Source organism: Schistocerca cancellata, chromosome 1 (assembly GCF_023864275.1).
Source record: "Schistocerca cancellata isolate TAMUIC-IGC-003103 chromosome 1, iqSchCanc2.1, whole genome shotgun sequence".
Classification (NCBI taxonomy): domain Eukaryota; kingdom Metazoa; phylum Arthropoda; class Insecta; order Orthoptera; family Acrididae; genus Schistocerca; species Schistocerca cancellata.
Genome location: NC_064626.1, coordinates 349,938,391 through 349,955,477, shown reverse-complemented (window position 1 = coordinate 349,955,477; position 17,087 = coordinate 349,938,391). Strand labels below are relative to the sequence as shown.

The following is a 17,087-nucleotide window of genomic DNA, read 5'->3' as shown; positions in this document are numbered from 1 at the left end:
CCTTCTGGTGGTCAGATGTAGTCAACTGGAATGTAAGACAAGTATGCCTACCCTCTCACTCCACATTCCTGTCACATCCCAATGTTCCACAAACATGGATACTGCATGATTTCACCAACCGGAGATAAAAAAAATGAGGCCCCTTTCAAACTTTATCAGGTGCTGATAAAGCTGTCTCACATTCATACATTGCATCTTTGTGTCCTTCACAGTGACTATTCAACATCTGACACTTTCCACAACTCCTATATACTCGACCAGAGGCCTCATAACAACCTTAAACACAAACAATACTACTGCACAGTGGTGGTCATACTATCCGTCATAGAAAATTGCTACTCTATCATTTACCTACCTACCAATGACGTGTATATGTATGAGTTTACAATGACAGGCAACCATGTCTTCAGGGTGCTTCGCGACCCCCCCCCCCCCTTTTTTTCATACAGTGGAGATATGCAATCTTGTCAAGAGGTTGACCCTCTTCCTGGTGAATCTCATCATGTAACACCTAAAACAGCCCTCATTTGGTATCTTGGGGCATTAGCCTACAGTTCAGTTTAGATTCGTTTGTAGGTATCATCCTTTCTTCTTCTTCTTCTTCTTCTTCTTCTTCTTCAGTAGCTTTACAGCCATTGATGAGCCTTCACTTCTTCAGTGATCTTCCTCCACACTTATTGGTTATTTGCTGCTCTTTTCCACTCCCAGACTCCCATACTGGTGATATCCATTATTATGTCATCAATCTATCTTCTTTTAGGTCACCATTTTCACCACGTTTCATGGTTTTCTTTGGAATTCTATCCTCTGCCATTCTCTCTAAGTATCCTAGCCATCGTATTCACTGTGATTTCACAAATTTTACTATGTCCCTACCTTGTATTAACTCTAGTAATTCAGCATTGTAGCATATTCTCTAGCCTTCTTCCTTCCTTATTGGTGCATAGATTTTGCATAATATTTTCTGCTCAAAGGTTCTTAGTGCACTTTTATCATGTACTGTCATCTTCCATACCTCTGACCCACATGTGATAACTGGGCAGACTAGGAAATTATAATTAGCAGTTTTGTTTTTCTTGTAACAAGGCTATTTCTGAACAGTTGCATATTTGCAAAGTAAACTATGTTTCCTGCTTGTATTCTTTTCCTTATAGTCTTTCCAATCCAGTTATCATTTATAACTAGGGCTCCCAAGTAGTTAAAAGAGGACACTCCTTTGAAGCATTTCCCATTGATGTTTAGGTTTTTAGGGGTTCTTCTAGCCTCAGATTGTGACATTACCATATATTTTGTTTTCTTTTCATTTACTATGAGGCCAATTTTTAAGGTTTCTGTTTCCATTGCCCAGTATGTTTCTTGGAGTGTATTGATATTCCTTCCTCCTACAGCAATGTCATCAGCGTACGCACATATCTGGTTAATTTTCATAAATATGGCACCTCTTTTGTTGATTTTATTTACTACACTATGCTGGACTATACTGAATAGGACAGTGGAGAAACTATCACCTTGCTTCATGCCTTTATTAAAGTCTAAGCTTTCACCTGTTCTGTTAAAGACCTTTACTTTTGCTCTTGTCTCTGTCATTGTCATTCTGATTAGTCTTATTAATTTAGCACATATACCAACTTCTTCCAGTACTATGTATAGTTACTGCCGTTTTATGCTGTCAAAGGCTCGTTTGAAGTCGATGAATAGGAAATGCAGATCTATATCATATTCATAGAGCTTTTCCATCATTTGTCTTATCACAAATATTTGATCAGTCATTCCTCTGTCTGGTCGAAAGCCACACCGATATTCCCCTAGTATGCCTTCTGCACACTTCTGTATCCTTTCGTTTAATATACTTGTGAAGATCTTATGAGATGTGCTTAGGAGTGGTATACTCTATAGTGGTATACTCTATAGTTTTCACATGCTGTTCCGTCCCCTTTCTTATAAATGAGGATCATTATTCCTAGTATATCTTTGAAATACTCTGCCCATCTTCCCACTACCTGGTCTTCCTCCCTTATTTTCCCATCTTTACTGGAACAGGCCATTGTTTTGGCTGGAATCTATTCTTCATTTTTCCTATAGCATGATAGGACTTTCTCATTTCAGTCTATTCCTTTAACTCTTCTAGTTCTTGAAATTTCTTCTTAGTCTACTCTCCTTTATTTCTCTTGCACAGTCTGTTAGCTTTTCTCTTTAATTCTCTATATTGTTCCACATTCTGGTTTCCCTCTGTAGCACTTTCATTAATATCCTGTTCTTTTCCTCTATTGTTGACCTACAATCTTCATCAAACCATTCCTGGGTTCTTCTGTTCCTTCTTATGCCTGTTATTTCCTCTGCAGCATCTCTAATGACTTTTTGAATCCTGTTCCACCTTTCGTCTACTCCTACTGCAGTCTCTTCATTGCTCTACTTTCTGCTTAGTGTTACTTTTTTTTCTTCGGCGGGGATTTTCAGTATGTCTCTATTCCATTTCATCATCTTTCCTATTCTGTTGCCATTTGTTAGTGACAGTTTCTCTCTCAAGTCTGATTTTATCACGAAGAGGTCTGAGGCACAGTTTGGTCCTCTGCAGCTCTGTACATACATAACTGACGTGGAGTGGTGTGCAATCACTAAAATATGGTCAACCTGATTGACTACTCCACTGACTACAGACTTCCAAGTAACCAGATGGATCCTTTTGTGTGGGAAGCAGGTACTTTTAACAATCACATTATTCCTTGCTGCAAATTTGCATAGTAAGTCTCCATTCCCACTGTTTTATTCATGCAGTGAATATTTTCCAGAAACTCCACATGGCCGTTCATTTCTCCCTATTTTTGCATTCAAATCTCCTATCATTCGCATCAAGTCATATTTAGGTACTGTGCAGCATACTTTTTCCAAGTACTCGTAGAACTGTTCTTTAATTATATCCTCTTTTTCCTCTGTTGGTGCATGTGCATTCACTATAAATATGTTCCTAAATTACTCTCTTAGTCTGAGTCTGCACATCCTTTCATTTATGGGTTCAAATTCTAGTAGGTTTTTTCTAATTCCCCTCGTTGTTATAAACCCTGTCCCAAGTTGGCCTGTTCTTTCTTTTGATCCACTATATACCAATGAGTACTTGCCATCTTATTTCCTGTAGCCCTACAACATCATAATTAAATTTTAAAATTCCATTGGCTATTTGTTTCATTTTTCCAGGCTGAAGCATTGTCCTCACATTCATTGATGCTACTGTCAGATCCTATATCCATTTCCTTTACAGGGATCGTGATACATGGTTTCCATCCAGCTTCCAAGGCTTCTGCTGAATTTCCGTAATTTTTTCTTTTCTTTTCTTTTCTTTTCTTTACAGTATGGGATTATTAGGCCCATGTCCAACCCCCAACCTAGAGGACCAGAATTTGTGTTAGGTTTACTCCTCCAAGGAAGCTTTCTTCACTATGCCTCTATAGCCCTCCCTGTCCTATGTTGTGGAACACACTTTGTCTGGCTCCTCAGTCAAGACCAATCCAGCTTTGGTGACTCTGCCAGTAGCTATGCTGTTGCTGGCATAACTCTCGACTTCAACGAAATACGCAAACCCTCCCGCCCGGCACTGAATGTGCCTACTATAAGGCAGTGTCCCCTGGGAAGGTATCATCCTTTATTGCATGACTTCTATAATTTTCTGGAACAGTCTAGTTGTAAAATTGTTATTAAATTTACAAGGTCTTCCACAAGATCACAGTTTTCATCTCCCAATGACGTACATCTGTTTGGGCGTCAACTCCACATTTGTAAACAACCTGACAGATAAAACACTGGGGCAGACTAGGGCTTCAATCTGAACTCTTGCCTTCCGTGTCAGTTTCTCATACATGTTCGTACTGAAATATTGTTATCAGTTTGAATAATGTTTCATCTGTGGATTTTCCACATTTGGCTATGGTTAACAGTTCTATTTCATAACTCATCTTAATCTACAGCATCCATTAAATATTCCTATTCATAAAGATGAAACATCATTGTACAAAGTTTTTCTCGATCCATTTTAAACTGCATTTCAGATTTAGAATAGGAGTCAAATATATATTTACAGGATGGACAAAATAAAACTGACCGAGAAAAGACTTACAATAAGACTGGTGCAGAACTGACCCTTGTTAATGAATATCACTGAAGACGGCCAATGCAAACAATGCGGCACAGTGCTCAATTGCTCTGCGAGACAAGCACAGCAGCTCTGCCTGTGAGATAGCTGTGATAACATTTTCAATGTTCTGCTGTAGTTCTTCCAGTGTGTGAGTACCAGTTCGAGTACCCATTACCCTTCAATGTAGCCCACTGGTCTAAATCACAGGGGGAGAGATCAGACAATTGAGGCAGTCAGCAGACAGCATTGTCTCTGCGGGTTGTACTCTCCTCACAGAACACATCATGTACTCAGGACAAGGTTGTCAAGGCCATATGTGTTGTTTCTCCATCTTGTTGAAAATGTCCATATAGTCATTCATTTTCTGAGAGTTGATCCACATACGAATTAAACAATTTCTGGACTTAAAAGTCAGCATTAACAGTTTGGTGAAATAATCATCTTACAATGCAAACACCAGACACTACATTCTAAACACTAATTGTGAGGTTATGGCAACAGCTCTTCAGAGTACTGATGGGGATTTTCTAAGGCATAATGGTGCATGTTCTGTGAGTTCATACATACTGAGAGACTGAAACAGACCTCATCCGAAGAAATGAAAACCCAATGACCCAAATGTCTCGATCACTGAGAAACCAGTGGCATAAATCAATGTGTGAAAGTTTGTCTTCATGCTTTAACTCATGCAAATAAATTAGTATGCATACAGATGCAGGTACTTTTTGATAATATTTCAACAAGAGAATCTCTTAATTTCCACCTGAACACATTAATGGCACTGAGATTTCATCAGGCTCTGTTCCCAGCTTTTCTTCATTCAAGCAATGTTTTCTGGTGTCCTAACACTTTTGAGATAGTTACAGTTTTTATTCACTATAGAGCCTGGTTTGCACCATTTGCCACATAGTTTTGGACAGCAGACTTTGCTGGAGGTTTTTTATGAGTTGTGCTTTGCTTAACACCTAACAACAGACACAAACCGTTTTATTGTGAAAACTATTTTGTGCTGCATTCAAATAATCACTAAACACATCTGCTCATCTCGCTCACTCAAATGCAATGACACATCGAAATACTCAGTACAGAGGATGAGGGAGATGCACATGTGCAGACAAATGACAGCAACCAATTGGTGCACTGAAATCGTGGTTTCCAGCATTTTCTGTGATGGGCAGTTCTCCTCTCCATTAAGAGTCAATTCCATGTCATTCTCATAAATACTTTCCAGGTCAGTTTCATTTTGCCCATCCCATACAATAATGGGATTAAATTGAATTTAGCAACTGATGTCTTTCCACTGGGTTACATAACAGCTATTTTATGGTATATGCAAAGGCTTCATATGTATAATGACAGCAAGTGAAAGTACATGGGAAAATTTAATAATTACAATTTAATAATTACAATTTCTGAATTTCTTTCTTACATTCATGATACAGGGCAGGAAAACAAAACAAATTTCAAACTTATATCACTATTACAGGTAACTGGTTACACATTCATAAACATGGATGTGTTGATATTGTCTTTTCTGTGTTAAGAAGTGCTCTCTTCTTCTCTTGCTCTTTTATCACAGGCAGTGATGTGCTGTAATGGAAATTAAAATGCCATCACAAACTCATATTTCAATAATACCTGTGAGACCCAGGGCACAATAATAGTTCCTACAGAAGAAACAACAACTGCATATAATAGCATATTAATTTTAAATGTGCTGGCCATCTGTACAATATCAAACAAAACCCTTAATGACAGGAAAATTGTCTGATTGAGGTAGCACACTGACAAATCCATTAAACAAAGATTCAAAATATTTAATTCTGTCAATAGGAGCTTCATCATTTTAACTCGTCAAAATTGATAATCATCATCAACACTATCATTTTGACATGGCTTCATCATTTTGATTCAGAGATGAAGCAGCAGTCATGTGTCTAGATCTTCCTCAATGCTGCTTATTCAACAGAAGCAAAGGACAAGAGTGAAAGACAAACAAATGGTGAGTGCTTTTTCACTCCAACAAATAATGTCACCACAATAACACTTAAAACTGTAAATAGTAAATAAATATTGTTGGATTACACCTTCCTAAGTTTTTGGAAAGTTTACAGCCACTGAAGCCAATGGTAAGCTTACGTGCATACTTTTAATTCAAAAACACCTTTAACAGTTGTTTGCAAATGATATGTTCTCATTACTATACCTTTACCAAAAATACACTGTGATCAAAAGTATCTGGACACCCCCAAAAACATACGTTTTTCATATTAGGTGCATTGTGCTACCACCTACTGCCAGGAACTCCGTATCAACAGCCTCAGTAGTAATTAGCAGAGAGCATAATGGGACACTTCGCGGAACTCCTAGACTTCAAATGTGGTCAGGTGATTGAGTGTCACTTGGGTCATACGTCTGTGCACAAGATTTCCACACTCCTAAACATACCTAGGTCCACTGTTTCCAACGTGATAGTGAAGTGGAAACGTGAAAAGACATGTACAGCACAAAAGCGTACAGGCTGACATCGTCTGTTGACTGACAAGAGACTGCCGACAGTTGAAGAGGGTCATAATATGTAATAGGAAGACATATATCCAGACCATCACACAGAAATTACAAACTGCGTCAGGATCCACTGCAAGTACTGTGCCATTTAACTGGGACATGAGAAAACTTGGATTTCATTGTCTAGTGTCTGCTCATAAACCACACATCACACCGGTAAATGCCAAACAAGGCCTTGCTTGGTGTAAGGAGCGCAAACGTAAGATGACTGAACAGTGGAAAAATATGTGGGGTGATGAATCATGGTACACAATGTCGCGACCCGATGGCAGGGTGTGGGTATGGCGAATGCCCGGTGAACATCATCTGCCAGCGTATGTAGTGCCAACAGTAAAATTCGGAGGCGGTGGTGTTATGGTGTGGTTGTGTTTTTCATGGAGTGCGCTTGCACCCGTTGTTGTTTTGCATGGCACTGTCACAGCACAGGCCTACTTTGAGGTTTCAGGCACCTTCTTGCTTCCCACTGTTGAAGAGCAATTTGGGGATGGTGGTTGCATCTTTCAACACAATCAAGCTCCTGTTCATATTGGACGGCCTGTGGCGGAGTGGTTACACAACAATAACATCCCTGTAATGGTTAGGCCTGCACTGAATCCTGACCTGAATCCTATAGAAAACCTTTGGGGTGTTTTGGAACGCCAACTTCATGTCAGGTCTCACCGACTGACATTGACACCTCTCCTCAGTGCAACACTCCGTGGAGAATAGGCTGCCATTCCCAAACAAACCTTCCAGACCTGATTAAACGTATGCCTGCGAGAGTGGAAGCTGTCATCAAGGCTAAGGGTGAGCACACCATATTGAATTCCAGCATTACCGATGGAGGCCACCATGAACTTGTAAGTCATTTTCAGCCAGCTGTCCAAATACTTTTGATCACATAGTGTATAACTACAGACTTACTTTCTAGAGGACAGTCACTATTCCACCAATTCTGTTACTAAGACAAAAGAATCAGCATGTTACAACTTTAACAGGTGAATTTCTTCCTTTGGATAACATCAAGTATAAATGCCAACAGGGACATCAAATTTTAAGAAAATGATGATACTTTCTTTTTTCTGAATATTCACCACTACATATGCTAAAATATACTATGCACATGTGCATAATCTCGAGCGACTTTAAGAGTATTTGATAACATGTCACCAAGAAAAAGCTGATTAGCACCTTTTGCAGATACATTGCCATTTGAAGTGAAAAAGTACACACTCTTTGTTTTATCTACACTCCTGTTCTTCACTTATTTTGAATCAGCAATATTGCAAATCTCCAGACTCACACAGTTACTTCATCTCTGAATCAATAGAGTGGAGCCATTTCACGAGACAAGTAGTGAGTATCAATCAGTAATAAAGTAATTATCTGTTGACAGAATTCAGTATTGTGTCCCTGGGTTTCACAATGTTACCCACGGCTGAAAATTTTCCATACGTAAAGAGTGTTGTTTAATATTTTTCCCGTAAAAAACAACCCAATCACAAGATTACACTTATTGTAGTGCTACATGCTGCAATTGTTCTCTTATGTCTTCACCAGCAGCAGCTGTTACATCCCTAGATTTTCTTTTCTACAAGAAGTACTTTCCCGACTAAATTCATAGACCAGCAAAAAAGTGTGGTAGGCAAAGAATGTCCACGTTAACATGAAATCAAGGAAATGAATTGTTTCAAATTTACTTTGAAATCATTAGCTAAATGTTTCACTTCAAACTATACAGTCGAAAGTACCTAAACACCACATGGAACATTTTCTAAAAATTTCTAATTGTAACCCACTGCTGGAGACTGCAATAGTAGCTTAGATTAGATGTTATCATTCATTTTTCTTGGAAAGACAATATTACATTATAAAACATCCGCAAAACTAATGGGTGATCTCACTTAAAAGTTACAGGCTATTAGGCCATGGTCGATGTATAAAACTTTCTCCTAACACTTCCTCTCCGACTGCAGGAGACATCTTTAGAGGTAAAATGGCGAACTGCCGTTCATCATTTTACCCCTGAAGATGTCTCCTGCAGTTGGAGAGGAAACGTTAGGAGAAAGGTTTATGTATCGACCACTGCATAATAGACCAGAACTTTTAAGTGGCGTCAGTGCTAGCCATCAAAACTTACAATGTATGATTATGGAGTGATACCTCATTCAAACAGAATGTGTACAACCTACAGATGCTGAGTAGATGGAAAGTCACTTTGAAGCCTGGTTTAAGAAAGGCAGAATTTGTAGGAAAGTCTTCTGAGGTAACAATCAGCTAATGGCCAAGACAAACTCTGGATTATAAGACATTATCTATCCCTTTCCCATAATGAAAGAAACATCATCTTAAAGTTCCAAAACTAGAGATTCAACTGTGTTTCTTAACTTTTGTGTGTGTGTGTGTGTGTGTGTGTGTGTGTGTGTGTGTGTGTGTGTGTGTGTGTGTGTGTGTGTGTGTGTGGTGCGGAATACATTTACTACATTGCTGCTGATGCCTAAGTATTTGAGACTCAGAAGATTGTTTGCCCCTGCTATTGCATGATATAGTGGAGAACTCTCACATATATTTTATGACATGATGTATTTTGAAGCTGCTTCTTTCTTACAGTGTACTCAGGTACCAAATCAATAATGTCTACAGCCAAGTTCTAAAGGTACATTCTAGCATGTGAAGTATGTTTTCATAATGCTGTGTTCGGTTTGGATGAGATTTCTTGAGCCTTCTGGCTGTGAAATCATTAAAGTCTATAGGTGGTGCAGCTACTTATAATGACATACTGCACAAACATCCAGTCAGATCTTGATAAGACTTCAAAGAGGTTCCAAGTCTGGCAACTTGCTTTAAATGCCCAGAAGTATAAAACTGTGCACTTCACAAAATACACAGAAGCTAGTATGGCATGACTACAGTTTCAATTCAAATACCTGGATCTAAACAATTTTTGGGGATATGAAATGGAATGATCACACAGTCTCAGTAACAGGTACAAGAGATGGAAAACTTCAGGTTACTGGCAGGATACTGTCAGTCTACAAAGCCGACAATTCACAAAATATTTGCACATCCCATCCTAAAATATAGTTCATGTATACAGTACCCATATGAAACAGGGCTAACAGCATGCATAGCATATGCAATATGCAAAGTAGGGCAGCACAAACAGCATCAAGTAAGTTTGAGTCACAGGAATAAAATCACTGTTATGCTGAAAAACCTGAACAGGCACTCTCTTGAAAACAGATGTTAATTATCCCAAAAGATTCTGTTTACAGTGTATCAAGAACCAGTATTAGGTGAAAAATTTGGGAATATTCTACAGTCCCTACATATATCACAAATACAAAATTAAAATAATTACAGGATTCCAAGAGGCATTTCAACAGCTGTTCTTCCTGTCCCGCATAAGCGGAAAGAATACAAAGAAACCTTAATGTGCGGTACGATGGGATGTATCTTCCAACATGCACTCCATCAGCAGTGGGGCCAAGATATCAAACTTAAGGACTACCAATGGAAAGTGAGGGTAAAAAACTTTTACCAACACTAACTCTGCTGCAAAATCTTAGGGCCCTGTGCAAGTAATTCCAAAAGTTACAAAGAGATAAGTTTAACACAATACCCGAGGGCCTGAGAGGAAGAAAATTTTGCACTGAAATTTGTAATTATGTAACATATGTATTTGTTTGCTTAATTACAGTCTCTCAAATGTCCAGTGATGCAACTGCAGACAAAGTAAATTAAGAATTAAAATGTAAATCATAAGTAAAATTCTTAATTGAATCCACTTACCTCAGTGAAATAAAACAGCGCATTATCATTGTACAGAATATCAGTAAGTAAAACATTTCCACTTGTCAGCACATCTATCTGATGCTTGCAATGATAATCACTTCGCAAAAACTCATTGAAGAAGCTGAAAGCAAATTTATTTCAAAATAAAATGATTCAAATTTTCAGTGATATAAAACATTGGCAAGAACTGTGATACTGCAAACATTAAAAGATGGTGAGAGGTTGAGGTAGTGTTGACATTGTGTGTATCTATATTTTTGGGTGAATATACTCTCTTAATACCTTTGGACAGATGGATAAAGGAAGAGGATGATCTAAATGGAACTGGAATATGGAAGTTCACAAAATTAAGGAATCTCAAGGACTGCACGTGGGAGACTGGGAAGACTGACAAGACTGGGTACTGAGATGTGAGAGATGGCAGCAGCAATAACAAATTTGGCTGTGGTGGTGGTGGTGGTGGTGGTGGTGGCAATAACATAAAAAAACATTAAACGTAAAAAAATAAGGCTCAAAAGTGAAAATGAAGATAATACTAGAACCAAAAATTGCTCAAGCAATATTTACAAACAAGATACGGAGCAGACAATAAGTCCATAGCCTACTACATCACTAGCTTTTTCTTGAAAATAAATGGGTAATCATAAGAAATAAGAAGAAAGTTTAAAAAAAAGAAAATATGGTTAGTGGCAAATATGAGTAATGTTTTACCACACACACACACACACACACACACACACACACACACACACACACACACACACACACAGGATAGGGGGAAGGTCCCCTTCATTTGTTTCACTACTAGCCTACAGCCACTCGTTTTAATTTTCAGTTATCAGTGTGTAGTCACAGAAATTTTGCATTTATTTATATAGTTTGATAGCTCTTGCTCCTGATAAAAGTAGCAGAAAAATCAATATTATGAATACAAATGCAGAAACCAACAAAATACAATTGTGATTGAACAATACATTAAAATGTCCATTCATTCACTTCATTCATTGCACTCTGCAAACCCCATCATAAAGATAGCCTTCCGGGATGTGGACGAAGTTAAGGTGTACGTGAAATATTTGTCAGAAATAATTAGCATCAAAGATTTAGGTACATCTGTGAATGATTTCTAAAATTATACCAAGTCTTCTGAAAAATCTGAGCATAAAAAAAGCAAAGTGTAAAAAATACATCCACAAGTGCTCCAAATTACAGTGCAATTTATATTACGCCCTATTACAATCATTTAATCCAACTCCCCTGTTATGAAACAGTAACAGAAACACGTTGTCGCAAGCCCAAACTGGCTAATGTAGAGTACTGTAACTAACAACTAGAATTAACAATTACTTTATTTACATTTGCAAAGCATTGCCTATCAATATAGAGCTGGTCTAAACAACAAACATAAAGTGTGTAAAAAATATTGAATGTAGCTCCTTGAGGATAAAATAAAGCATTACCAGGAAGAAGTGTCTATATGCTGCAAAACATGACTACGAAGAATGAGGAAATGGGTCCTAAATAACATCTCTAAGGATTAAGGAAACCAGTCTGCACCGATCCCATTATTGAAATTAGATGAGCATGTCGTGCAGCTCATAGTAGCCAAGTCTGCTACTCTCTGGACTAAATATGTTTCACGAAGATTAACTAAGGTCACTGCTGACATGTGATCAGAAAGTCAACTAGTCATATTGGCACCAACTAGGAGCACTCAGATCGGGGCTGAGACTACTGTAAACAAAGCTTTGCTGAGGTTTAGCTTTGCTCATGTGTCCTCTAAAACTTGTCAAGGCCTGGTAAGTGCAGTGTACTGTGGGTAGGAATGTCAGATCCCCTACAACCACAAAGAAAATTCTGGAAAGTCTGAGTGAAAGCATATTAAAAAAAGGGAAATTAGGGTTTGATGTTCTGTCACGGAAGAGATAAAGCACAAGCTTGAATGAGAAAGGTGGGGAAGGAAACAGGCCATGTTGTTTTCAAAAGAACCAAACCCAAATTTACCTCAGGCCATTTAAGGAAACCACAGAACACCTATATCTGGGCAGCCAGATGGCAGTCTAACTCACTGTCCTCCTGAATGTGAGACAAGTGTCTTACCACTGCTCCATCTCACTTTCTTGCAGAAATTTAGGTAATGGCTTCAGGATGTAGAGCACAACCAGCTACATTGACATTTGGCTATGTATGAGACACCACATACCTTAACATTCCAACTGCTTCAACTGCCTTTTATTTTGAGTCAATGAACTGCAAAATTTTAGGATTCAACAATAGTTTAGAGCAGTTGGAAGAGAAACTAAATAAAATCAAATAGGATATAGGAAGATTATCAGAAGTAAGGCAAAAAATTAAGATTAAACTGAATTCGAACACGTTTTAATATGGAGGGACAGAAATAAATCAAATGTAACTTTACAGTCATCAAGATAACAAAAAGCAATATCACCATTACTGAAAAAATGTCGGGCATAACAGCAAGACTTGATTTCAAAGTCAACAAAATAAATTCTACTTAAATCATCCAAATCTACACACCACTGTGATTGTATTCTGACAAGGAGGTATAAGGCCTCAACAATGAGTTACAAAAATAGTTAAATGTGGTCTCACAGGTTTTCTCACCATGACTGATTAATAGAGTGTTTCTGCCAAGTTGTTTTCTTTTTATGCACAATATTTCAACTATTGACCCAGCTCTCTTCTTCAGTCCTGTAAGTTTTGCTATTATGTGTACTCACTGCCTGGGTCCCAACCTGATGAAACTACTGTAGGTCCCATGTAACTATTAGTAGCTGAGTCTGATTCCAGATGCCCACAACACCCTTTGATGCTCTTTTAGTTTTTCATAGCTCACTCTGAAGTTCCATGGAATGCATATTCTCTCGGTGTTTTCCGACTCTGGTGGACGTTATGGCCAATGAGATTTTAATTGTGTTCTGGACCCCAAACACAACTGAAATTGCCATCCCTGTTTATTAGGCTTTTGACATCTTTATTTCGACAGACTCCTTAATTATGTTGTCCCAAAAACTTGGTGTTTGCATCTCTACACTGGTCTCATTTCACTTCATTTCACAATTATATTCAAGGCGATGCTCAGAGACAGCTGACCTGCTTGGTTATTTTAGTCAGGTATGTCACACACATTATTTGCATCTCTCCTCAACTGGCCTGATAGTCGGCCCAATGTAAGACAGACCACATTCACATGGAATGCAACACACATTTGGCTTTCAGAGACTTAGATTGTCTTTAAGACAAGAATCCTTTTTATCTTAGTTGAAGGAGTGAAATACACTGGGATGCCATATTTTGGTAGGAGTCTAACAATCTCTCTGGATATTGGGCCAACACAACATAGGTAAGCAATTTTTGGCTTCTCCCCTTCAGTCTCAACCTCTTGATTTTGACTTTATTGACCATTCAATTTGATGATTTGAATACCTGTTCCTTCAGAACACTATTCATAAGTGTTGTAATTGTTCAGTGATGCTCTCCTTGTCTGGAAGTGTTCAAGCTCAATCGACCAAAATCCTTTGCACAAAAATTGTTTGTGATGGACGGTGATGTCTCAGGGCATGGGGACAGAGGTCAGCGTGGTAGGTTTCTGATATGTACTGTGATCTAGGAGCCCATCCATTCTTCTCTTAACCAACAAACCGAGGAAAGGTAGTTGGCCCTCTTTTTAAAGTTCTATCATGAATTTTATATTACAATTGATGGAGTTTAAATGTTCCAGGAACTCTTGAAGATTTTCTGGTCCACATCACCACATATTGATAGAAAAACATCAGTTCCAAGTTGGCAAATTTTAGTGCATTTGCATCAAAGTGTTTCATCTACAGGGTCACACAAAAGGTGATAATGAAAAAAAAAAAAAGAAAAAAAAAAAAATCACCACACCGTCGGTTTGTTTTAAATATTTTCTGATGAATAGGAAATAAGTACATTTCAGAAAGTGCCTACAAATTTAGAACACATTGGAGTCTGGCACTCAATTTATTGAAGTCTCATCAAGTGTGACATCCATCAGAGTTGGAAAATGTTGAGAGAATTTACATTTCACAGAATACCAGGGTGAGCTCTGAGAAACAAAAGGGCATCAAAGGTGTAGTGGGGGTCAGGAACTGAACCTGGCTATAAACAGCTGCGAGAGACTAACAACAGTTCACAGTCAGGTTTGAGTCCAGGCAGCAAGTATGTGTAACAGCAAAACTCACAGCACTTTAAGATCGGCGAGTTGGTCGTCAAAATATTGTGCATAAAATGGAAACAACAACTTTAATTATGTTATTTAGCTGTTAAATGACCACAAATCACAATACAAAAGAATATTGGAGGCTTTTAATGCAAAAGTACAACAAAAACTCAAGAATGATTCTCCAGTTGGTAAATTTGGATACAACACCAGAAATGAGAAGAGATCAAGATTTGACACAGATATTATGTTAGTAGAACTTGTCAAGGATAACATGTTGGCACTCAATACTTTCTACTTGAAGAAAAAAAATGAATAAAGACTTACAAAGGTCCACTTTGAGTACAAAATTACTCTATCAAACAATAAAGACAATGCAGAGGCAACAGCCACAAACTTTTTATAAACTGCAAATGATCATAGACTTGAAACTTCCTGGCAGATTAAAACTGTGTGCCAAACCGAGACTCTAACTCGGGACCTTTGCCTTTCACTAGCAAGTTTGGAAGGTAGGAGACAAGGTACTGGCTGAATTGAAGCTGTGAGCACGGGTCATGAGTCGTGCTTGGGTAGCTCAGCTGGTAGAGCACTTGCCCGCGAAAGGCAAAGGTCCCGAGTTCGAGTCTGTCTCAGTCTCAGTCTGGCATGCAGTTTTAATCTGCCAGGAAGTTTCATATCCTTGCACACTCCGAGCAGAATAAGAATCCCATTCTGATTCACAGACTTGTAAATACAAACTACAATTATACATAGAGCTGGGAAGAAAAGGACTCGTACGGCAGAGATTTGGAAATTTAGATGCTAAGAATGTATTTAGTAACAGAGATACAAACATCATTAAGCTAAGCAAGAAGTTCAGAATCTGAGTGTTATAGAGGCATCGATGAAAGGGGCTGTTGTGTAACAAAGGTATTTATGCCAACAAGAAATATGGTGCAAGTACAAGGAAAATAAAATGAAAGGGCAATAAAATCTGAAATAGAAGTAGACCATTGCCAAAATGAAGGCCAGAGCTTCAATTAAAACTGTGATATGGAGAAAGGAATGGCACCTGGTGATGGCGTTTATAATAGAAATGATTACAGTTAGAGGAAAAAGAATACAAAATGTACCTGTAAAATTAGTTAAGGAATCCTGCAGAAGACAATTCCCCAAAGCTGGAACAATACTGTAATTTTCTACTTTACAGACAAGAAGACATCTCAATTAGATAAAAAGAACAAGTTGCCATCAATAATGGAAATAGCATGATGGATGACTTGGAAGTCTTTGACGATCTTGGAAAACAGCAAAGAGACAAAATACTGGCCATTATTTACCCTTCTGCAGGCAAAATTGTAAGTGCTGTCAACAGACACAAATAAAAGTACAAACTACCCTAATTTACAGAACTGCTAGTTCCAAAAATAGCATAGGCTATTTGTACCTTTGTATGTACCTACGTACATTGTTGTTGTTGTTGTTGTTGTTGGTGATGTTTTTTTTCCTTTTTTTTTTTTTTTTTTTTTATACTTGTGTTGGCAGTGCTTACAATACTGCCTCCTGAGAGTAAGTACTCGTCAGCCATTCTGTCCCCTTTTAATTTTATAGTCTTCTCAAGTGAATTTTCCTCTACATAAAATTATAAACTGGAGCAATGAGTACACATGACACATTTTCAACAAAATCTGGATTAACAGCTTTTGAGAAATAAGGCACTAATTTAACTTATGACAGTATACCGAAGAATGGATATGTGTGTGTGTGCGCGCAAGTGTATACCTGTCCTTTTTCCCCCTAAGGTAAGTCTTTCCGCTCCCGGGAATGGAATGACTCCTTACCCTCTCCCTTAAAACCCACATCCTTTCGTCTTTCCCTCTCCTTCCCTCTTTCCTGATGAAGTAACCGTTTGTTGCGAAAGCTTGAATTTTGTGTGTATGTTTGTTTGTTTGTGTGTCTATCGACCTGCCAGCGCTTTTGTTTGGTAAGTCTCATCATCTTTGTTTTTAGATATACCGAAGAATATGTATACATAATTGTCAAAGCTTTCACTGGATTTCATCAGGCTTGTGGTAAATGTGTACCACCTAAACTGTCCTCAGCAGAGACAGTTTTCTGATCCTTCATCTTGGAAACTGAAGAAGGGATGTTTGTTAATAAAGCATCTATGAGTTACTTTTGTTCTGATAATGATGCTGTACACTCTGCCTCTAGCATAGTAAAATTAAACTGTACACGAAAGAACTCAATGGAAAAGTTTGAATGTAAACCTGGCAATTAATTAATAATGTATAATAGCACATTGAGATTAAAATAGAACTAAGTTACAATCAAGTCACAGAATCAGCTGAATTTTTGTGTTTCGGGCAATTGAAGGTTACAACTGATTGGACAGAAAAAGAAATGAAGAGAAGAGGAGAAACGGAAAGGAGAACTTTT

General features: G+C 38.1%; 1 protein-coding gene across 1 annotated transcript in view; it reads right to left on the bottom strand.

Moving 5' to 3' along the window:
* LOC126173896 (A-kinase anchor protein 10, mitochondrial) overlaps nt 1-17,087 on the bottom strand; it is a 131,524-nt gene that overhangs the window by 91,121 nt on the left and 23,316 nt on the right. Inside the window, exon 4 of the mRNA XM_049920992.1 lies at nt 10,466-10,589. Within this exon, the coding sequence (XP_049776949.1) occupies nt 10,466-10,589 (124 nt within the window). The remainder of the gene's footprint in view (nt 1-10,465; nt 10,590-17,087) is intronic.